This window comes from Schistocerca americana, chromosome 5 (assembly GCF_021461395.2).
Source record: "Schistocerca americana isolate TAMUIC-IGC-003095 chromosome 5, iqSchAmer2.1, whole genome shotgun sequence".
Taxonomy (NCBI): domain Eukaryota; kingdom Metazoa; phylum Arthropoda; class Insecta; order Orthoptera; family Acrididae; genus Schistocerca; species Schistocerca americana.
In genome coordinates, this window is record NC_060123.1 from 443130935 (window position 1) to 443155689 (window position 24755).

Below are 24755 nucleotides of genomic sequence, written 5' to 3' on the forward strand. Positions count from 1 at the left end.
CAGGCAAAGGGAGCATATCGTCAACGGACCCCTATGCATGTGTACTGACATGGCAACTGATTGTAAGAAGTGAGAGGGGCGGGGAGTTGTAGTCAGTACTGGCGGAAATACATACTACTCCCTTCGCTCTCCCTCCACCCATGTCGTCCTTTTTGTGGAGTACATAGTCTCGGAGCTCAGGGGCGTACAAGTGATGGAAATGAGTTTCCTGGAGACAGAAACAGAATGGTCTACCCAGGGATAGTAGATGAAGTTCCTCCACATGTCTCCTGAACCACTGCAAGTTTCACTGAAGCATGGGAGTCATCTACTACGGGGGTTGCACCTTCACCCTGTCTCTGCACCAGGGTGAAGGTGGTAGGTAGCAAGATGAGTGCCCAAAACATACCTCATACTCCACTGGCACTAGGGAAGAGTCAGATGAAGCATCAGGTAGAATCACATTGACATGGTCCGACAGTTTACTACTTGATTTTACCTGTTGCTGCTGCTTTACAGTAGCTTTTTGCTGCTTTGAGTGCTTTACTGTAGCTGGAGTGGGAATGGTAATGGCTGTGCTGGGTGCCTGAACAGCCTCAGCCGTTGGAGGTGTTTGGGGCTCTTCCATGTTAGCCACAGTACCTGGGGATCTGCTGTTTTAGGGTGTGGTACAGGTTCTGGAATACTTGCTGCCTTGAAAGTGCTCTGACATGTGCAGGTGTTAGTGCTGACACTCACCACTTCTGTTTGTGTATAGGCATCAGCTTTGGGAGTAGGCTTCTGAAGCATTGATGGGAGGCTGCATGGACTTGTAAATCTTTCTGGCCTCACCATAGAGGATATGCTTGGTTGTTTTTATTTCCTGTGTTTTGTGTTCCTCTAGAACTATTCTGCAGTCCCTACTCTAAAAAGAGTGGTTTCCAGAGTAGATGATACATTTGGCAGGAGACGAGCAACCAGCCCCTTCATGAGCGGCCTTACCACATTTACCACACATCGCTTCTTGCCTGTATGGCCAAAATGCTGGTATTTAAAACAGCGCATTGGGTCTGGGAAATAAGGCCTCACACCTCACACTAAGGTGAAGAAAGCCAGCCTCAATGTGCTCAGGAAGTTTCGTGCGACTGGATGTTAGGATAAAGGAGTCGGATTTGGTAAGATTCCTATCCACCCTCTTCATGATGTTTTGCCCATCAACTATACCCTCTGGAGCCCATTCATGTTGCAGCTCCTGCTTGGCAATGTCAAGTAGATCCCCACATGTCACAACACCTTTGCTATAATTCAAGGTGCTGTGCAGTTTAGTGGCTATCACATACTCCCCAAGGTATTATCAGTTTGTAGGTTAGTGACTTGCTGGGAATTTGAAGTTCCCACTGGCAGGGTCCCAGTGCATAAATGCTTTACTGATTTTAAGGAACCACAGATTCTCTCTAAACTCTTTTGTATAAAGAAGGGCAAAACCTTAAAACTACCCTACTCCCATTTCACTACGAGAAACAGACTCCGAGGACTAGCACGCATTCTATTAATGGACAATGTACGCTTTGAATAAACTCTTGAGTCAGAAGGACTGACTACATGAGCCCTCTTGTTACACTAGATGTTAGTACCTACCAGTGGCACACCCTTTCCACTGGGAAAAGGAAATTTTGGAGGACCAGTTTCAGTCCCACGAGCAGCTAGACAGAGCCCCATGTGCCTGAGTAAGGTTTATACAACTGAGATGGTGCTGCAGGTTCCCCAGAGGTTGCCCACTAGTGACTGTTCCACCTCAACAGCCATGCATCTCACCAGTGCGTGGCACATCTTTAGACTTATGTTTTTTTATGGAAGTTTCTACCATCCCCACAATCTGGGCAGTTGAGTCAAGATCCCCATTCCCTGTGACATACAATGTTCCACCGTCGTGCCTCACAATAGTTGCTAAAGCATGCCCAGAGCTTAAGGTGACAGAGGATTGGTGGTGCTACTAAAGCAATTAAGAGCATGTTTGGAAGCTTAGACTACAGAATCATGTACTGTGCCTATAATAAACATTACATGGGCAGACATGGGCAGAGTATTTGAAAGTCATAAACATCTTTAAACTCTCATACCAGCAGGCTGCTGTTACTGGTGATGCAAGAATGGAGGGAAGTCCATTTGCTTCCACACTGTCTCCTGCAAGCTCTAAATAACTGGCCAGAATGAATACAAATTTTTGTCAAATAGAAAGAAGCACACACCAGTGGACGAGCATCAATCCTTTATGATAGCTCTTTTAACAAATCCCACGTTGTTTACAGTATGTCCTTTCGATGGTATTGTAAAGGATGTTGTTTATTGGGCTGCTGAGGCAAGGCAGGATATTTCAGAAAATACTCTGAGAAAATCATGGAGAAAACTGTGGACATCTTTTGAATTACAGGACAACCTAGTTGAAAATGAAGAGGAGAATCTACTACAAATGATACAGACAACCCCTGGATGTGAAGAAGCTAGTGAAGGAGAAAGCTAGTGAAGGAGATGTAGATGAGTGGATGGCTGCAGATGGGGCACGTGTAGAGAACCAGGAAGAAGTGGACTGCTGTGACAATGAGCCTGAAAGAGACAATGGGGAGCTGGTGCCACACAGTGATGCAGCAGAAGACCTTGACCTCACGCTACATTATTTGGAGCAACAGCCCACAGCTCCACCTGCTGATTTGATGTTTTTGAGACGATGGCGCAACTATGCATCGTATAACAGACAGTCTTCATTACGCCAAAACACAATGACTGAGTTTTTGTCCTGTAAAAAGTAGGGATAAAATGTCCACTGTATTTTAGTAAGTTTGACAGCTTTTCTTTCATTGTTATGCATTGTTTAAACCTAATGTTTTCTTGCCAATTTTTCTAATACGTGTTTATTGTACTGTGTAAATTAAAATAGTGTATATGTACAGCAGTTTATCGCACAGTTTTCCATACTTAGACTAACATTTTTCATGTTCAGATTACTGGGGTTCGGGATAGCGGGACTCTGCTGTAATCAGATTGTATGTAGGCTGCTTTACTTGGTCACTTGTATACTGTTCATATCTGTGTTCTCATATAAGCATATTTACACATTGCCTTTACTCTAGGCCATTCATTTGTCCTATCCATACCAACATACACAGTTAGTAACCTCAGGACGCTATCTACATCTGTAACTCTTCGTTGAGCTCTTTTACCTCTTCATCAGAATGCGAGGAAGTTGATGCACACAAGTAAATGACGTATGTGCAGTACCTGCAACACAGTACGCTCTACTTAATTTTCTTATTTAACCAAAGCCTACACAACAATTTCCTCCCTGCTCTCTTCTTCTGTAAGAAAACAAATGGCTCAACTGTAATTGTAATTGCTCTCTATTTTATCCACCACACTTATGATAAACTGTACTACTTGTCATTTTATATTATCTGACTACTTTTACAACTTTTAATAATTAAAAAAAGAAAAAGAAAATGAGCAGAAACAGATCGGTTTCTATGGGCCATTTTATTGTTTATGTAACCAAACTTCACCTACTCGTAGCAGGGTTCAGCTGCAGCATGCCCCATTCCTAAAGCCACTGCCTGGGTTTCAATAGTCCACTACTCCCAATACTCTTTCATAGAGCCAGAATAGAGACATCCTCAGAATTCAAACAAACACTGAGTTGTTCTAAAATTCCACCAATAGTTAGGGATAGGAATTTCAATCACTAGCGAGTCTAAAAAAAATAAACACGTTCTGCAAGATCTCAAAGCATCTCTATATGAAGTTGATAGTGGTGCACTCTCTCGAGCATGTATGGGTATCACAACATACTGGTAGTCTTAAGTTTTTTATGTTCCGTGAATCATACTCCCAATAACTCCCTGCGTTGTGGAATGTGTCAGCAAGTTTAACAAACTAGATATATTTTCTCTGACTACATACCCAATATCTACATAACATGATATTTCGTTTTACTCTTAATTGCTGTAATCCCATCAGACATATAATGGATGATACCATACTATTAAACCGCCACTCTACACCTACGCCTGACAAGTTCACTACAAGTGTGGAACAGCAAAGCCTGGCTGGCAGATCACACGAGCCCACAAATCAGCCTTCAGTCAGACAACAAATGTATTCATATTCAAGGCTGACAGGCATATTGATGACTCTGCAAGACACCAGTTATTGTAAGGACTACCCACACCATAACCGAGCATACTTGGAATCCACTACCATTACCACTACAGGAACTGCTAATAAAGCCTGTCCACACCACGTTAAGAACTCAACAGAGTTTGTGAAAGCGATTCAAGAGACATCTGGACAAGGGTGATTGCCCAGTCAGCTGCAATGTAACATCTTACTTCACACAGGTAATACTAGAGGTATTACTAGAGAGTAACTTTGGGAGCAACATGGTGAATCCGGTTTCAGATGCACTCACCACACTTACATGCAATAAGATGAAAAATTCTATGAACAGATAGATGGAATCAACACAAAATACTCTCTAATTCAAGGAACCACTAACTTATATATGGATCACTTTGAGGCAACAGCTCTCAAATCCACATGCCTGAAATCAAAGAAGTTGTACGGATATATTGGTGGTGCATTTGTGGTTTGGCCGCATGGTGGAGAAAAAAATACAAGAATTACTGCGCTACCTTAACAGCTTACACAATAATGTCAGCTTCACCAGGGAGCTATCATTCCTAAACATTCTGATAAAGAATCCTGATAGCATGCTGAGGCATTCTGTCTACGCCAATAACTGTTACCATCCAGAGCAATGCAAATCTGTGCTCACCATCAGCGCGGCGCAGAGAGCAGGTGACATAAGCGACAAGGAAAGTCTGTCTACCGACTTGTAGCAAAAAATCTCAGACACACAAACAAGACGTGCCCTCCAGCTGAGCAAGAAGAAATAACAAAACATTCCACATGAAGAACATGTGAGCAGTGTTTGCCTCAACCAAACCAGCATGCCTGCAGTGGCAAAACAACATTAACAAAGGACACACATTTACTTTTGAATAGAGAAAGGTGCTGTGTTACACTAGTGAGTTCTGGAATTTGTTCATCAAACAGGCAGTGCAAATAAAAGTTTGTGACAATCTTGTCAACTGGAATAGAGGTTTCCAACTGAGCTCTGCATGGGATATGTTGTTGTTGTTGTTGTCTTCAGTTCTGAGACTGGTTTGATGCAGCTTTCCATGCTACTCTATCCTGTGCAAGCTTCTTCATCTCCCAGTACTTACTGCAACCTACATCCTTCTGTCTCACACATCTTGCTCACCAGATGGTAGAGTTTTGTCAGGACTGGCTCCCCCAAGGCCGTCAATAGTTCTAATGGAATGTTGTCTACTCCCGGGGCCTTGTTCCTACTCAGGTCTTTCAGTGCTCTGTCAAACTCTTCACGCAGTATCGTATCTCCCATTTCATCTTCATCTACATCCTCTTCCATTTCCATAATATTGTCCTCAAGTACATCGCCCTTGTATAGACCCTCTATATACTCCTTCCACCTATCAGCTTTCCCTTCTTTGCTTAGAACTGGGTTTCCATCTGAGCTCTTGATATTCATACAAGTGGCTCTCTTTTCTCCAAAGGTCTCTTTAATTTTCCTGTAGGCAGTATCTATCTTACCCCTAGTGAGATAAGCCTCTACATCCTTACATTTGTCCTCTAGCCATCCCTGCTTAGCCATTTTGCACTTCCTGTCGATCTCATTTTTGAGACGTTTGTATTCCTTTTTGCCTGCTTCATTTACTGCGATTTTATATTTTCTCCTTTCATCAATTAAATTCAATATGTCTTCTGTTACCCAAGGATTTCTACTAGCCCTCGTCTTTTTACCTACTTGATCCTCTGCTGCCTTCACTACTTCATCCCTCAAAGCTACCCATTCTTCTTCTACTCTATTTCTTTCCCCCATTCCTGTCAATTGTTCCCTTATCTCTCCCTCAAATTCTGTACCACCTCTGGTTTAGTCAGTTTATCCAGGTTCCATCTCCTTAAATTCCCACCTTTTTGCAGTTTCTTCAGTTTTAATCTACAGTTCATAACCAATAGATTGTGGTCAGAGTCCACATCTGCCCCTGGAAATGTCTTACAATTTAAGACCTGGTTCCTAAATCTCTGTCTTACCATTATATAATCTATCTGATACCTTCTAGTATCTCCAGGATTCTTCCATGTATACAACCTTCTTTTATGATTCTTGAACCAAGTGTTAGCTATGATTAAGTTATGCTCTGTGCAAAATTCTACCAGGCGGCTTCCTCTTTCATTTCTCTTCCCCAATCCATATTCACTCACTATGTTTCCTTCTCTCCCTTTTCCTACTCTCAAATTCTAGTCACCAATGACTATTAAATTTTCATCTCCCTTCACTACCTGAATAATTTCTTTTATCTCATCATACATTTCATCAATTTCTTCATCATCTGCAGAGCTAGTTGGCATATAAACTTTTACTACTGTAGTAGGTTTGGGCTTCGTGTCTATCTTGGCCACAATAATGCGTTCACTATGCTGTTTGTAGTAGCGTACCTGCACTCCTATTTTTTTATTCATTATTAAACCTACTCCTGCATTACCCCTATTTGATTTTGTATTTATAACCCTGTATTCACCTGACCAAAAGTCGTGTTCCTCCTGCCACCGAACTTCACTAATTCCCACTATATTAAACTTCAACCTGTCCATTTCCCTTTTTAAATTTTCTAACCTACCTGCCCGATTAAGGGATCTGACATTCCACGCTCCGATGGGATATGGTGTTAGCAAAAATATGTCAAGATTGCTCTGATGTGAAAGCAGTAGAGGCAGCAGGCAGAATAAACAGGTTGCAGCAGTTTTGACAACTGCACCTTCCCCTTCCATCCTGTCGGGAGGCCTCCCAACCACCACCTATGTCAGCTCTTCTGAAACCATGCAACTGACCCACCTATTGGATCCTTGGCAGGGGAGTCTGCAGTCCAATGGCTATAAAGGAATAAACTAGACAAGAACCTGACACTTTGACTGAAGATAATGAGTAGGAAACTCATCAAAATATTGCAACAACACGTCGCCACAGCTTGACTGATAAACGGAGAAGATTCTTGTCAAAAGTAAAGCAGTAATTTGAAACACAGCTTAAATTTTAATAACTAGAAACCAATGATGCTGAACTCCATCATATGAAGGCACTTGCTAATCTATACAGATCTTCCCCATTCGCATCAGTTGAATGATCAGCCTACAACTTAACTAAGTTTCTTTTCCCCTTCAAGCACTGTACAGTGTTACAGACCTAGCACAAACTATTCACTGTGAGTAGTAAGCAAAACATTCATTAGTGAGTCAGCCTAAGGTCACATCGGGCAAGTTTGACATTCTCAGTCTGACATGTTACCATGATGTAAGAAGCATGTCTACTTCTGGGGTGTCATTACATCAATACTTGTCCCATAGATCATGAAGACAACTTTTCATAATGATGTGGAATGTGTGAGTTTAACATAAGGTTTCTGCATGCAATATAATTTTTTTCTTTTCTATTACAATTACTACATCATATCTAAAAATTCATCTATTGAGTAGTAGTTGTCATTCAGAAATTCTTTTAATTTCTTTTTAAATGCCAGTTGGCTATCTGTCAGACTTTTAATGCTATTTGGTAAATGACGACAGACTTTTGTGTCACCATAATTCACCCCTTCCTGTGCCAAAGTCAGATTTAACCCAGAATAGTGAAGATCATTCTTTCTTCTAGTTTTGTTGCTATGCACTTTGCTATTATTTTTGAATTGGGATGGGTTTTAATAACAAATTTCATAACTGAATATATGTATTGTGAAAGTACTATGAATATCCTTAGTTCCTTAAATAAATGTCAGCAAGTTGATCTTGGTTGGGCTGCAGCTATTATTCTGACTACACACTTTTGTGCAGTGAATACTTTTTCTCTTAATGGTGAATTATCCCATAATATGATCCAATATGACAGCACTGAGCGAAAATAGATGCAGTACAGTAATTTATTGATACGTTTATCACCAAAATTTGCAATAGCCCTAGTAGTGTAAGTAGCTGAACTCCCACATTTCAGTAGATCATCAATGTTTTTCTTCCAATTCAATTTCTCATCAATGAACACACCCATAAATCTTCAATATTCTGCCTTGCGAACAGACTTCTGTTCAAAGCCTATATTTATCAATGGCGTTATGCCATTTACTATACAGAATTGTATATACCGTGTTTTCTCAAAATTCAGTGAGAGTCCATTTGCAGAGAACAACTTAATAATTTTCTGAAAGACATTATTTACAATTTCCTGAGCTAATTCTTCTTTTTGGGTGTAATTATGATCAATGAAAAGAACTAGCTTTGCATTTTCATGAATACAGAGTGGCAAGTTGTTAATACATATCAAGAACAGTAAGGGACCCAAGACTGAACACTGTGGGACACCATTCTTGATACCTCCCCAGTTAGACTTTGCTGAATTTTGCAGACTATCTGTACTGTTAATTTCCACCTTGTGCATTCTTCCAGTTAAATATGAATTAAACTATTTGTGCACAGTCCCACTCATACCGTAATACTTAAGCTTAGAAGTAGTCACACAGTCAAAAGTCTTTGAAAGATCAGAAAATATCCCAATGGGTGATGTTCAGTTATTCAGTGTGTTTAATATATGATCAGTGAAAGCATACATGCCATTTTCTGTTGAAAAGCTTTTCTGAAAATTAAACTGGCATTTTGTTGGTCTTCATTTTTACAAACATGTGAAGCTATTCTCGAATACATTACTTTCGCCAGAATTGTGGATAAAGGAGTCAGAAGTGAGATTGGGCAGCAGTTGTTAGCATCAGACCTATCTCCTTTTATATGCAATGGTTTAACAAGAGCACATTTCAGTCTATCTGGAACAGTGCCTGGTTTCAGCGAACTACAACGCATATGGCTGAAATCCTACTTATGTGTTGAGAATAAGCTTTTAGTACTCTGTTGGAAATGACATCAATTTACTTTTGAGTGAATTTATTATTTTCCTAATTTCAGTAGGAGAGGTGGGGTTGGAATTCCATTTTATCAAACTGCATAGGTATTGCCGCTCCCATATACAGCCTTGCATTTTCTAAATAACAGCTGGGTCCTATTTTCTCTACAACACTTAAAAAGTGATTATTAAAAATATTATCTACTTCTGTCTTTTTGTTAACAAATTTTTCATCGAGTTTGATAGAAATATGGTCTTCCTGTGCTCTCAATTGCCCTGTTTCCCTTTTAACATTATTTCACATTGTTGTAATTTTATCATCAGAGGTGCCAATCTCAGACATAATGCACATACTTCTGGACTTTTTAAGAACTTTTCTTAATACAGTGCAGTAGCTTTTATAATGTTTGACTGTTTCTGGATTAATACTTCTTCTAGCTATTAGACATATACTTGTGGGGTGAGTATTGAAATCTCTCATGCTTCTTATGACAAGCTCTTGCAGTCACATCTCCACCTATGGTGCAATAGCCTGCCAGCACCTGAAAAGCTTAACAAGACATAACCAGTACTAAGTCTTGCTAGAGCTATGCAAAATGCAGTCTCAGTCCAGTCCTGAGCATGTCTAAATTTCTGAGCCTAGGATCAACACCACCAATTGGACACTGGGAAGAAACCACACTGTAATACACCTTAACTGATGATGGGGAAGTATATAAATATATAAATCAATGCAGAACTATTTAAACCTAATGTCTCTAAAATATAAGTCCAAGTTAACCTTTGTGGTTACAGTCCTGTTCAGTGCCACAGCAAGATAGACAGAAGTATCTGTTGTATGAAGCACATAAAACTGTATCAGATGATTTTCTGCCATTGAAAACTTTTCTCGATCCATTAAACACTTCATAATCAAAGGCAAGAAGAGTTGTCAGCTGTCTTTGGTAATATGATGGAAAGAGACTACCCTTGAAGCAATAGTGGTAAAAAGCATAAAGAATAAGTAGATATATGCTCGCTTACACAAGTAGATATATACACACTTACACACTTTCGCACTCTAAAAACTTTTGATTGGTTTCATGAGTTACCGCAGGATATGATCCCACATGACATAACAGAATAAAAGTAAACAAAATATGCAAGTGTGTGTGTGTGTCTATTTCAAATAGACTTGTTTAGGTGATTCAGCAATTCTGTTGTATGCCCTTACCAACTGAATTTATTATTGAGTTGTAATCCCATAAATTTACACTGTCAACCTCTTCTATAGGCCTATGCATGTCTTCATATGTTAGACACATGCCAGAACGAAATCTCTTAAGACAGTCTGAACTGCATATGGTAGGTCTTTTTGGTGTTTAATGACAGTGAATTAACTTTAAAGCATTTACTAGCATCAGTGAAAATTTGTTCAGCAGCCATTTTGACAGGTCACAGAAAATGCTAGTGGGCTCTAATTTGTTATCTAATGAACCAAGTATATTCTCACTGTACATGTAAATAGACTTCTCTGTATCGGAACGCTTAAGGAACCCAAACTGTGACTTGAACGATATATTATTTGTGGTCAGATGATGAACATAATGCTTAAACATAACCTTTTCAGTTGTGTTTGAAAAAGCCAGTAAAAGTGAAATTGGTCAATAGTTTGACGGTACCTCTTTATCCCCCTTCTTGTAATGAGGCTTAACTTCAGCATATTTTAGTCAGTCTCGAAATGTTCTGTTGACATGTAAGAGATTGATTACACAAAAACAATTCAAAACAGAACTCAACTCACATGAATAATCTTTGGTTAACTTCATTGATATTTTATTATAACCACTAGAATACTTTGATTTTAAGGATTTTATGATAGATGCCACTTCTTTGGGAGAACTGAGTGTCACTTCCATTTCACTGGAGCTATTTGTAGCCAATGGTCTCAGATATTCCATTGCACTGTTTACTGAACCCGATAACACCAAGCTGTCAGTAACAGAAATAAGGTATTTGTTTAAGAGGCTTGTAACGCTACGTGCACTTGTTACAAATGTCTCATTTATTTTTAGAGCTATCTGTTCCTCTTCTTTCCTGGCCTCTCCCATCTATGTCTTCACTACACCCCATAGAGCTTTTATTTTGTTGTAAACAATGACTATACAAAATAGCATAACCTTCCACGTATGACAGGTCACAGGAGGTAAACGGAGAAGTATTTACTGCCAGAGAACTGGAGAAAGTTGTGACTTGTCAGTAAATGAAGAAAGCACAAAAAACGTATGTTTCATGTAGAAGCACAGCAGTGTTAGTAATGGTAGCAGCTGTATATAACCAATAAAAGTGTAGCCAAAAATTTCAAAAATATTGAAATAAATTTAAAGTTACATAAAGTCTATCACTTAATGAGACAAACAACCCCTGGTTTAATGGTTTTGCAAATAATCCAAAACACATACAACTTTAAAACATATAGCCTACTCCTACCACAACTTCATCTATGTAGTCACAGTGAATGATCTCAAGAAAGCTTAGGGATTCCTCTTTGCCATCATACAAAATTTATTTGCTTAGAATTGTTTCACCTAACTGGAACATAGAACTCTGCACTACACAGCATTTCCATTTTTAACCACATCAGAAAAATGTATGTCCACCTAAGAAGCTTTAGGAAGATTCCCCATTGAAATTAATTTCTTTAAAAAAATAATAATTTATTATTTAAACTCTCCTATTCATTCTCCTGGTCATATGCGAGTCACTAACTCAACAGTGGAGCAGCTTACAGAGCACTACTGTATGTTGAGTTTTCCACATGGTGTCTGTGATGTTATTTCAGCTTGTTATTTCATTGGATATAATATAATAAGATTGTCTTCTCACGCAACTTACACAAATGTTTGTTTATGACAAAGCTAATCTTGGAGACCAGCAAATTTTGTAAATGCAGTCCTAAAGAATTTTGTAAATTCATATTTAATTTGTCAAAATTGTCAAAAGAAATAACTTTTACAGCTTAGTCAAGAATTGATAGATTTAGAAAGTTGACATGTTTAACTTCGATTGCATCTGATCTTTGGGATCAGTTATGTACTAAAAAATGGGGTTGTAATTTGAAACCTATGTTAGGCAGCATGAATAAATTTTGTGAAACAAGGCTAAAATTGTGTTTCATTTAATTCAGACAGCTAATACACATCAAACACTGGTGGGAAACCACAGGATAGTGGTTAGCATAGGAGTGTAAATAAAATCCTGGAAAAAAAAACACGAGCAAAATTTCAGAGTATTCCTTGTCTCCAAATGCCTCCTTTCCTAACCAAATCAAGTACTTGTGCCCCATCCTCACAATTATGTTTTGAGATGTGAATCCTATGCCATCCACCCTCCAGCAGTATGGATACCAGAACGCAATCCACACTGAACACCTGAATGCGGCAGAGGGAGTGAAGTGGTCAGTGCGCCACAAGCATGTGAAACATCCATAGGAAAACGAATATTACCCAAGCAGAATGATTCTGTCATTCAAAATGTTTAAATAAAATATATTTTGCCGTTTCTGACTAGAAAAAAGTGTAGAAATGGGTTTCAGAGTCACATAAGAGATAAAAAATTCTTTAGTTGTCATGGGTTGTGTATCTTGACATTTCCACGCAAAACTGATTCATTGCGTTCTGCACATAAGCTTGTTGCAAAAAAATTTCTTTAGAATAGCAGTATGGTGCAAATACATGAATAAATTTGTAGTACCATTACAAATATGCCTGTTCCACTTGAAACATGTGATAGACAAGAAATTATTAAAAAATGAACATGTGAAATTAGTCATCAAGGCAGCCTATTAATTTTTTAGTATTTCTACAAGTCCTGCACATCAAAACGAGACTCATCAAATAATGACTGCAAAGAAACTATAGCGAATGAAACTTATTATTCCTTTTTTTAACCAGTCACTAGTAGTTTTGAATGGTGATGTGTTGAGAACACCTGTTGCTCATTACATCACTGGTAAAGCAAAACACACCCTGTTGTTGCTACTATTTTATGATTTAAACTTATGTCATCAGTATTTCGTATTTTATAGGTATGTTAACTTAAACCATGAAATGCAAATGAGAATACGGGCAATACAAGCAAGCACAGATGTTGCTCTGCCACATCTCGGGTGCACGCAAATACCTCGGTTTCAAAATGCTGAACTCAATAGTATGAAAATAGCTGCCTTTTCAAAACTGAAAGAGAAAATTGTGTACATATGAAGAATGTAATTAACTGTACACTGTGATAAGTTTTCTGTGTACATTTTGTTGTTGCTTTCCTCCTTTCTGTTCCTCCACAGCGCGACGCTGTTGTGTGCTGCATACTGCCGAATTCTTGTAGAGCTCAAGATCTTCGTCTTCACTGCTGTCACTGAGATCAAGTGTAATTGGCGATAGCATGGTACCGGAATTGCAGATTACCACCGAAGTCACCACGGGACGAAGTAGTATACAACAATTTCGTGAACAACAACGCGTAATTTACGTATCATATGAATCACTTATCGTCACGGTTCCCGCCATCCGCTTATCGCTCGTAAGACATTTCCCGTATTTGAACGATGCCAGTCTCTGCCTATTATTCACATCTGTCAGGAATTTATGTTTTATCCTTTTACATATATAATACTGGAGAAAGCATTTATTCATTTGTTGGCCAATTCTTCATGTTTCAGATCTCCACCCGTCTGGATCTGCAGATAGTTCTGGCCTCTGGGGGTTCGATAATCGATATTATTGGCCAATTGGGTATTGGTAGACTGTAGGATGGTTGTCATATCTTTGCAACGTTTTGTTTAGTCTTTGAGTTAGTAACCAATTCACGAAGGCACATGTGTTGTGTAATGAAAACATGGGGCTTTTATCGGAAAGTGATTTTACTTCCAAAAAACAAAAAGTGTTTTCCAAAAAAGCCAAGCGATTTGATCGTAATGCGGTTCGTCGTAGCATAGCTAACGTAAGTTGCAGTTTAGATGACGATGATAGTGATGTGAAAAGTGTTTCTAGGAAAAATGTGCTTTCATTGAGTGGTAATGAAGAAACAACTTTAATGAAGTCGAGGGAGAAAAAACTCGGAAACAGGAGGAGTAGCATTGCCAAGTGGGATGTTACAGAATTATCTCCTTCCTCGCAATATGTCAACGAAAAATCAGCGGATGATACAGAAAAGCTTAAAAGTATCCGGGTGGAGAGAAAAAGGAAGGTGCCGCCGGCAGTAACACACATTGTCGAGGATGAAAGTATTGGTACAGGAAAGAAAGAAAAATTAAGTCGGAGGGAGCAGAGCAGACATACGAAAGCAGCAAGCACAAATAGGAAAGAAGTTGAAAGCGATTTGGAAGATGTTGAAGGTAAGTTATTATAGATGACTTTAAGAAGCGAATACGGGAGAAGTCCCATCTACTCAACAGACAAGTTACTGTAGTAGATAAAGTAAGTGTACTGCAACGCCGGCCGCTGTGGCCTAGCGGTTCTAGGCGCTTCAGTCCGGAACCGCACCGCTGCTACGGTCGCAGGTTCGAATCCTGCCTCGGGTATGGATGTGTGTGTTGTCCTTAGACTAGTTAGGTTTAAGTAGCTCTAAGCCTCATGGACTGATGACCTCAGATCTTAAGTCCCATAGAGCTTACAGCCACTTTGTACTGCAACGTTTCATCTGCGTTTGCTGCCCAATATAAAAGTACTTGTTAGTAGCTTACCGTCTGTGCAACAATTCTTCCACTTATTAAAATTTTTTAGTTACAACAACAAGCATCCTTTATATATGGTAGAACTCCATCAATATTTTTTGCAATATAATGCCCCCCCCCCCCTTGTACCTCTCCCACTTTCTGTAATCTGGAATGACATGACACTCAGCTCACATACCCTTCGCTTTCCATCTATGTTTATGTTTGTACTATACAAGCCACCTTATGGAATGTGGCAGAGGGTACTTTTATCCCACATTTGTGCTTTTACCCCACTTTTGATCCATCCACAAATCTTCCTGGGTGAATCAGTCATTGGTAAGACCCCATGTGAGACAGACCTCTCTAATTTCACCTCCATATTTTTTTTTTTTTTTTTTTTTTTTTTTGAGAGATATACATAGGAGGAAGTAATATATTGTTTTTGAAGCTCCTAGGAATGTACACACTCAGAATTTTAGCATGGGGTTAAACTGCAATGTGATGCCTGTTCCTTTAGCATCCACCATTTGGGTTGGATGACCATCTTTGTGACACATGCCTAGTAGATAAACCAGTGATGACACACACTGCTCTTATTTGGATCTTTCGTATTACCATGTCAACCTTCTCTGGTATGAATCCCAGACTGATTAGAAATATTTAGATATTGCTTGAACCAGGGGTTGGACTATACTTCCTGGGGATTCATGTAACGAATCAAAGTTGGCATTCACCTTATCTGTGATTAGTTTTATGTGAATAGTTCCACTTTCCATTGATCTGCACATATACTCAAATTTATTAACAGAGTGTGGCTACTTCGAGCAATTATTCAGCAATTGAGTAATGATACACTAATGCGTCTTTTTGCATCTTTTGGAAAAAGGAATTTCATCTTTCAGCCTTCTGTCTTTCAACGTCTTCCCCCCCCCCCCCCCCCCCCTGAATAAATCCATTTACTGATTTAATGTAGGACCAGAAGTTTGTAGGATTTTCTGTCACATCAGTAGACAGAATTGTGCTTTCGAATTTGTTGAATGTTGACATACGCCTTCCCTTGTGCTAATTTTGCATTCTTTCATTTTTGTATGTGTGGTTTTAAGTTGCACATGACAAGCAAGATGGAAAGTATTAGTATTGGAAGCAAAAGTGCATGACAAATAATATAGCATTGTTCAAGAACCAAAGACCTAGGGTTGGCTGAATTCTTCTAAGGTTATACTGAACATTTACCAAAATTTGATAAATATGAAGAATCTAAGTAGGCCTATCGAAAGTAGGGGCAAATATGCAGTATTTCCCGATTTCTGAAAAGCATTTGACAAAATACCTCATCTATGCTTTTTATGGAAAGTACTATTGTAAGGGATATCAAACTTTGTATGGCGGGATTGAGGATTCTTCTGGTAGGGAGCATGCAGCAAGTTACCATACCTTGCATGGAGAGTAATTGACAGATGTAGATGTAATGTTGAATGTGCTGCTGAGAGATGTCTTGGGAACCATGCTGTTCAGAATATTAATGACTTGTGAACAATATTAATAGTAACATCAGACTTTATATGCCTCCCAGACAGACCCAAACTTCCACAAGCCACTCTGTCTACATCCCTATACCATTGTCTCTTACTTTTATCACTGAATATTCACAGATTAATTCTCTTGTTGGTCTGGGAGGTGTGCATGGATAGCCTAATATTAGGTCCATCACAAATTTTTGTATGTTACCAACATATAGAATGTCTGTACCTAATACATTTAATTCCAAGTTATCCTGAGAAAGCATATTTAAAATTTTCAAGAACCAGCTTTAAATGATATGTATGGTATGTTGATAGAGACACAAACACACACACAAAATTCAAGCTTTTGCAATGCACGGTTGCTTCGTCAGGAAAGAGGGAAGGAGAGGGAAAGACGAAAGGATGTGGGTTTTAAGGGAGAGGGTAAGGAGTCATTCCAATCCCGGGAGCGGAAAGACTTACCTTAGGGGGAAAAAAGGACAGGTATACACTGGCACACACACACATATCCATCCGCATATACACAGACACAAGCAGACATTTGTTACTGGTCATTCCCACATAGAAAGCTTCACAGTGTAGGCAGGTCAGTTGGTAAATCACATGGGTGCTTTGACACGTGGCTCTGCCTTTGATCGTGTACACCCTCCGGGTTACAGGACTGGAGTAGGTGGTGGAGGGAAGGTGCGTGGGACAGGTTTTACACTGGGGACAGTTAACAAGGGTAGGAACCAGAGGGTAGGGAAGGTGGTACAAATGTCTACTTATGTCTGTGTATGTGCGGAAGGATATATTAAAACCCACATCCTTTCGTCTTTCCCTCTCCTTCCCTCTTTCCTGACGAAGCAACCGTTGGTTGTGAAAGCTTGAATTTTGTGTGTATGTTTGTGTTTGTTTGTGTGTCTATCGACATGCCAGCGCTTTCGTTTGGTAAGTCACATCATCTTTGTTTTTAGATATATACATATATTAACTTTTCATTATATTTTGTTGTTATGTTCAATTGTTGTGCAATGTATCATTGTGATAGAACCTGTTAATGAGTGAGCAGATCACTAACAAATTAATTGTTCATGTGATTTTCTCTAGGTGACACTACCATTGGTTCTGATGTGCAGCAATCTGCTTTTGAGGAACCAATCGTCACAACAGAAGAAGTAAGTTCATAACCGTGAGTAACATATTGGCATGTTAAATATCTTTGTAAAGGTTCAATGGTGCTGTTCTTGTGAGTGAAAAGATATCAGTTGCGAAATGCAAAATTTAATTGCTCCTTGAATCCATTGTATGGTAATTTTATCCTTTTAATAACTGAATATTGTAATACTACCCATCGGCTCCTGTCCATGGTGTCATCAAGATGGTGGACACACCTATTTCAAACTTGTATAATCTGACAAATGTGATGTCATCCATGCGAACCGTCGAAGATAATATGAAAAATGCTTCAATGGTTCATGGGCACCACGTCAGGAAGTTGTGAGTGCTGCATAATATTTCAATGAGATGCTGCATGTTGTCTTCAGGTGTTTACTGATATGTTGCTGAGTGGCTTGCCAATGCATACACTGGCTTGCTAGAAAAGTGCAGGTGCCAAGTGTTGGGTCTATAATGTCATCATAGATGAATCGTAGAGGATGATGTTATCCAGTGTCCCCTGTCAGAGAAACAGGCTGTGATCTTTGCATGCTTTTGACATGGGAAAAGGGAGACAACAAATCAAGGGCCAGAATACACACAGGCAGGTGTTGGTGCCCAGGTTAAATGTCCAGACTCCGATTCCCCACCTGTTTTGACTTATTCATTCATCTGCAGCCGACAATGCCTTAGTATTGCCAAGCTGGTTCCTATGTCTTGCTAAGTTGAAATCCTGTGTCTGTTAATCAGATCATTACTTATCCATATTTTGACTGCTTCTTTAATGATGGATGTGGACAAAAGGGTCATTGTCTCTCTGTAGTTCATTCTCTGTCCAAAGTGAATGCAGTGTCCAGCAACATCATATAGTCTTCACGGATTTGCTGCCGGATAACGTTGTGCAAATTCCACAATATTTCCTCAGAGCAACTGTCGGACATCTTCTGGTGGTTCAACCTTGCTCGTGGCTAGGTACGACTGATGTTATCCACACACCGACGCTCTGTTTTTAGAACAGGTGTGCGAAGAATGTGTAGCTGCGGAAGTCGCTCATGCGCAGTGATTTGCCATATTCAAACTCCAGCTGCCAAAAATCGCAGAGCGGCTCTCCCGCGCGTGCACTGTACGCTGCGTTTGTCAAGTGCGGCCACACATTACTTACCAACAGCTGTACTAGGCCAGTGTTATGACGGGCCTGTTAGCGAAGAATCTTGATTTTCAAGGTGTAATTTAATAGCAGCCAATGCAGGGTTCCAGGCTGTGCTCAGTTGAAATCCTGTATCCTTGTTGATGAGATTATCGGCTGTACGGATATGTATTGCTTCCTTAATGACGCAGTCCCAGAAAGATGATGCCGAGGATAAATCTTCCCTTTTTTCATAAATCATACAATGTCCTGTATTCAGGCAGTGTTCTGCAATTGGCGACTTTTCCGCTTGACAGAGGCATGTATGACGCTGATGTTCATCGCATTGTTCTTGTACTGTGCAGTATGTCTGGCCTATATACGCTGCCCCACACTGACAAGGAATCTTGTACACACCTCATTTCCTCAGTCCAAGGTCATCCTTAACCGAACCCAACAGGTTTCTCTGTTTTCCAGATGGTTGAAAAACACACTTAATTCCATATCTCCTGAGGACTCTTTTGATTCGTGATGACATGGCACCAAAATATGCCAAAAGACCGAAGTGGTGGGTGTCTTCGTATCTTCATTCTGCTCCATAGATTGAACTCCCCTGGGCATGAATGCATTATGTACCTGTCTCTCAGAATAACAGTTTTGTCGGAACACTGTCTTCAAATGTTGTAATTCACTCGACAGGCTGTCAGGATCAGATACGACATGTGCTCTATGAACTAACGTACATAATGCTACCACATTGTGCAGGATGATGGCAGCTTGTGGCCTGCAGATGTAGATCTATATGCGTTGGCTTGCAGTAGACGCTGTGTCCCAATGTTCCACCTGCATTCCTTGGTACAAAGTGTGTTTTTCAACATCTGCAAAACTGAGAAACTTGTTGGATTCAGTTAAGGATGACCTTGGACTGAGGAAATGTGGTGTGTACAAGATTCCTTGTCAGTGTGGGGCAGCATATATAGGCTAGACATGCCGCACAGTACAAGAACGCTGCGATGAACATCAGCGTCGTACACGCCCTCGTCAACCGGAAAAGTCGCCAATTGCGGAACACTGCCTGAATACAGGACATCGTATGATTTATGAAAAGACGGAAGATTTATCCTCGGCATCATCTTTCTGGGACTGCATCATTAAGGAAGCAATACATATCCTTACAGCCGATAATCTCATCAACAAGGATACAGGATTTCAACTGAGCACAGCCTGGAACCCTGCATTGGCTCCTATTAAATCACAACGCGAAAATCAAGATTCTTTGCTAACAGGCCTGTCATAACACTGGCCTAGTACGACCGTTGGTGAGTAATGTCTGGCCGCACTTGGCAAACGCAGCATACAGCGCACGCGTGGGAGAGCTGATCTGCGATTTTCAGCAGCTGGAGTTTGAATATGGCATATCACTGCACATGAACGATTTCCGCAGCTGCGCATTCTTCGCACGTATGTTCTAAAAACGTGGCGTCAGTGTGCAGATACTATCAGTTGTACCTAGCCACGAGAAAGGTTGAACCACCTGAAGATGTCGGACAGTTGCTCTGAGGAAATATTGTGGAATTTGCACAACGTGATCCAGCGGCAAACCCGTGAAGACTATTTACAACACATCTGCTGGGAAATCTTGAAGAGTCACAACATCATATACTTCTGGATGAACCCAATTTGGTGTGACATCTGTGTGCAGAACATCTATCTTCAACAGTGCGATATGTCTGGCGATTGTATAATTTCCCTCACTGGCATAGGATGGTATATACTGTGATCTCTTTAAACCAAGGTTGCTTTAACAGAACCCAGCATCATTTGCACTTGCGCTGAGGGTGGAAAATACATTTTGTTTGATCAGGTTGAAATGCATTTCGGATCTGCTTATTGGAACAGCCAATCCAGATGAAAACAAATAAAGATGGCTAGCTCTGCTGATAGATTTCCTTTATGTGAGATAACTCTAACCCTGTGAACAAAAGTCCACAATAGTAACTGTGTTGAGATAGATGATAGCAGCTTGTAACTTGTAGGTATAGGTCAGTGATTTGGTTTTAGAGAACACTCTGTGACCCAAAGAACCGTTTTCTTTTCTGCGGACCAAGACATCTAAGAATGGGAGGGCTCCATTTTTCTCTACCTCCATGGTGAAGCAAATGCTTGGATGGAGGGAGCTAAGGTCTTTCAGAAATGCAGTAAGTGCTGCTGCTCCATGTGGCCATACTACAAAGGTATCATCTGCAAATCTCCAGAAGCATTTATGTTTCAATACCGCTGACTGAAGTGCTTTTTTTCCTTGAAGTCTTACGTAGAAAGGTTAGCTACTGTGGGAAACAAAGAACTACCCATAGCAACACTGTCAGTTTCTCAAAATATTGTTCATTAAATAAAAAGTAAGTCACAGTAAACACATGTCTGAGTAGCTGTAAGAGGTTCTCCTCCAGCTCAGCTCCTGTGTGTTGTAGTGAATCCATCAGAGGTACTTGTGTGAACAAAGAGACCACATCGAAACTCACTAATATGTTTGCTGGTTCGAGATGCATAGTCTTCACTTGCTGTATAAAATCTTCTGAGTTTCAAACATGCTGTCTACATTTTGCTACCAAAGGGCTCAGAAGAGAAGCTAGATGTTTTGCTAGGTAATATGTTGTAGCTCCTATATTACTTACAATGGGGCAAAGTGGAACCTCTTCCTTACACATCTTAGGAAACATCAAATGTAGATTCCACCCTCCAGCACAAGTACAAACAATGCTGGGATCTGTTAAAGTCAACCTAGGTCTAAGGAGACCAGGGATAGATGGAATCCTGTGCCAGTGTGGGCAATCATACATTGATCAGAAGTGTCACACTGTTACAGGTAGATGTGCTGAAAATAGACATCACGCCAGATTAGGGTCACTTGACCTATGCAGCTCAAATGAGGTTTAAAATACCATAAACTCACACATAGCTCCAAAACCTAGTACCAAAAATTTTACTTGAGCTATGCAGCTGACTTCAAAAACATAACCTCACTAATGTAGGTAAAACGTAGTCCACAATGCAATCCCTACCAATCACAATCCAACATAATTACCAAAAACTAACAACACAGTCCAAAAATTCATAAAACATTGCTTAAACATCAGTTTTGATAAACAATAAACTCACAGCTCTGCACATGAATACACATACTGTACATACTACAATTAAAAACAAATAAAACCATAAAAACTTACTTACTAACCAAAGTCAATCAACATATAAATCTAACGATCTAACTATAGCAAAAACAATGTGTCAACACACAATCTCTCAAATGGCCAGCCCAGACCTCTATCCTCCAGATAAAGAGCCATATGTTGTCCTGCCAACAACACCAGATATAGTGTTTCCTAGTCTGGGATGCAGCGACCTTGGTCACTCTCGTACCTTCTCCACAGATGTAACATATCACATACTAAGCAATGAAGCTGAATTACAGTACGGATTTAATCATGGTCTGTCCATTTACTTGTTGACCAGTTGGGTGTACAATAAAAGACATGAAAGGAAAGCCAGAGTTTTAAATCTAGTGTTTAAGAAATCATTTATGCAAGAGGATTGTAAAAACACACCATTGTTTGACTGTCATACAGACTCTCATATAGAGGAGATACTAATACACACCCCAAGCACAGAGAAGCATCTGAAAGAATTGAAAACAAACAAAGTGCCAGGCCCAGGTGGAATCCCAGCTTGGTTTTCTACGGTATTGGCCCTGTCCTTAGATGGCACTTCTTGCGCATCTCTTGCCCAGTGCAGAGTCCCAAGCAACTGGCAAAAGCCACAGCTGTTTGCTTTATACAAGAAGGGTAAAAGAATGGATCCACAAAGTTACAGACTGTCCTTAACGTTTGTTATCTGCAGCATTCTTGAATATATTCTCAGTTCAAAAACAATAAATTTCCATGAGAAGGAAGAGCTTCTGTCCACAAATCAGCATGGATTTAGAAAGCACCACTTGTGTGAACCTCAGCTTGCCCTTTTCTCATGTGATAGTCTGTGAACCATGGATGAAAGGCAACAGGTGGATTCCATATTCCTAGATTTCTGGAAAGTGTATTACAGAGTGCCCACTGCAGGCAGTTAATGAAGTTACAAGCATTCGGAACAGATTCCCAGGTATGTGAGTGGCTCGAAGACCTCTTAAGTAGAGTCCAAATGTTATCCTTGACGGCAAGTGTTCATCAGAAATAGGGGTGCCTTCAAGAGTGCCCCTGGGAAGTGTGGTAGGACTATTTTTATTCTCTGTATGCATAAATGATCTGATGTACAGGCTGAACAGCAATCTGTGGTTGTTTGCTAATGATGATGTGGGTACGTGAAGATGTCATTTTAGAGTGACTGTAGGACGACACAGAATGACGCAGAATTTCTATTTGGTGTAATGAATGACCACTTACTCTATATGTATAAAAATGTAGTTCAGTGCAGATGAGTAGGAAAAACAATCCATTAATGTTCAAATACAGCATTAGTAATGTACTGCTTGACACAGTCACTTTGATTAAATATATACATGTAACACTGCAAAGTGATATGAACTGGAATGAGCATTTAAGTATATGTTAGTAGGGAAGAGAAGAGGTCGACTTTGGTTTATTGGGAGAATTTTAGGAACATGTGATTCATCTGTAAAGGAGACCACATAAAGGACACCAATGCCATTGATTCTTGAATACTGATCAAGTGTTTTTGATCCCCAACAGGTCAAATTGAAGGAAGATATCAAAGCAATTTCAAGGCACGTTATTGAAATTGTAGGGTCGATCAACATGTGAATATTACAGAGATGCTTCATAAACTCAAGTGGGAATCCCTGTAGGGAAGACGATATTCTTTTCCCAAAACACTATTGAGAAAATTTAGAGCACTGGCATTTGAAGCTGACTGCAGAACAATTCTACTGTTGCCTATGTACATTTAATGTAAAGACCATGAAGATAAGAGAAATTAGGGCTCTTTCGGAGGCATAGAGACATCGATTTTTCCACACACTATTTGTGAATGGAACAGGAAAGGAAATGACTAGTAGTGGTACAGTACATATGTGTTTTATAGATGTAGAACATATCGTACCCCATTACAACATGCAGAGACCTACTCGAGGCCTTCATTGTTATATTCATAACTAACAAATATTAATATCTAAAATAAAATGTCCAATCATAAACAACACACTGTACAAAATATCGAAACCTGAAAATGAATCTATTACCCATAACTGCCAATGTCAAAAAACTCTCAAACTACCACTAACTTTTCCAGCATTATTCACAAACAGCGCTTAGAAGTATAGTAAGTTGCTATCAGCACTTATAAACATCAGCAGCTTCCCACAGTAGAAAGTGCCAGCACATATTCCAAGATGCCTTCTGTAAACACAATCCATTTTAAATTATCTGTGCCACCATGACATCACACAACACAACACAGTTGTCATGAGTCAGAGCAGAAGCATGCTATCACAAATTTTGGTTGTTCCCTTTTTTCCATATATGAATAACAAGCATTCAAAACATATTGCCACTCTGTGTTATTGCAAAATTATTTTCTGTTATCTTTCTACCAGATGAGTGTAGGCTATCATGTTGTAATAGGAATGCCATGAGGAAATAAATATTTTTGATGCTGTTATGCAAATGAATCATTAGCAGAGACTAAAGCCTTACCCACTTGTATACAACTTTCACAACCTTCATAGAGTATGTGCACCTTCTTTATTACAGAGTTTGAAACCATTAGTGTTTCTGAACACTCCCAGATCTTACACTGTCATATGCTTTTTCCAAATCCAGGAACACAATACAAGATCTGTACTACACTTTTCCCAATACTTTTCCTTCATCTGTATTAGTGGAAGAGTGTCAGTTGTCTCGGTGGACAAGTACTGAGGAAAAGGTAAAGATCTCATAATCATGTTCCTTGATTTGGGAAAAGTGTATGATGGTGTGCCAAGGGTAAGGTCTGGGAGTGTTTAGAAAAATTAATAGTTCCCAGCTCACTAATAAAAAAGGCACAGACACCTTATAAAGACTGCAAAAGTTGTGTGCAAGAGGGGAATGGCAGTTTGGACTGGTTCAAGGCAGAGAGAGGAATGCAACAGGATAGTCTACTTTCCCTAGTATTTTTTATTGTACTTATGGATGTGATTATAAAGATGTATCTCCTGGCGATTATGACATAACAGCTAGGAGTGCTGTGTAATTAACAAGGAAAATTTGAGCAAGTCATAACCATGTGAAATAAAGTTTGTGCGATCAGCCTTGCAGAAAATTAAAA

At 39.7% G+C, this 24755-nt stretch overlaps 2 protein-coding genes across 2 annotated transcripts in view; one reads left to right on the top strand and one right to left on the bottom strand.

Annotated features, from left to right (window-relative positions):
* Positions 1-13690, bottom strand: part of LOC124616761 (fanconi-associated nuclease 1-like) — a 148404-nt gene extending 134714 nt beyond the window's left edge. Inside the window, exon 1 of the mRNA XM_047145145.1 lies at positions 13252-13690. Coding sequence (XP_047001101.1) covers positions 13252-13389 — 138 coding nt within the window. The 5' untranslated portion in view covers positions 13390-13690. The remainder of the gene's footprint in view (positions 1-13251) is intronic.
* A 105-nt stretch (positions 13691-13795) lies between these two features.
* Positions 13796-24755, top strand: part of LOC124616762 (ribosomal L1 domain-containing protein 1-like) — a 59133-nt gene continuing 48173 nt past the window's right edge. Inside the window, exons 1-2 of the mRNA XM_047145146.1 lie at positions 13796-14339; positions 17273-17340. Coding sequence (XP_047001102.1) covers positions 13841-14339; positions 17273-17340 — 567 coding nt within the window. The 5' untranslated portion in view covers positions 13796-13840. The remainder of the gene's footprint in view (positions 14340-17272; positions 17341-24755) is intronic.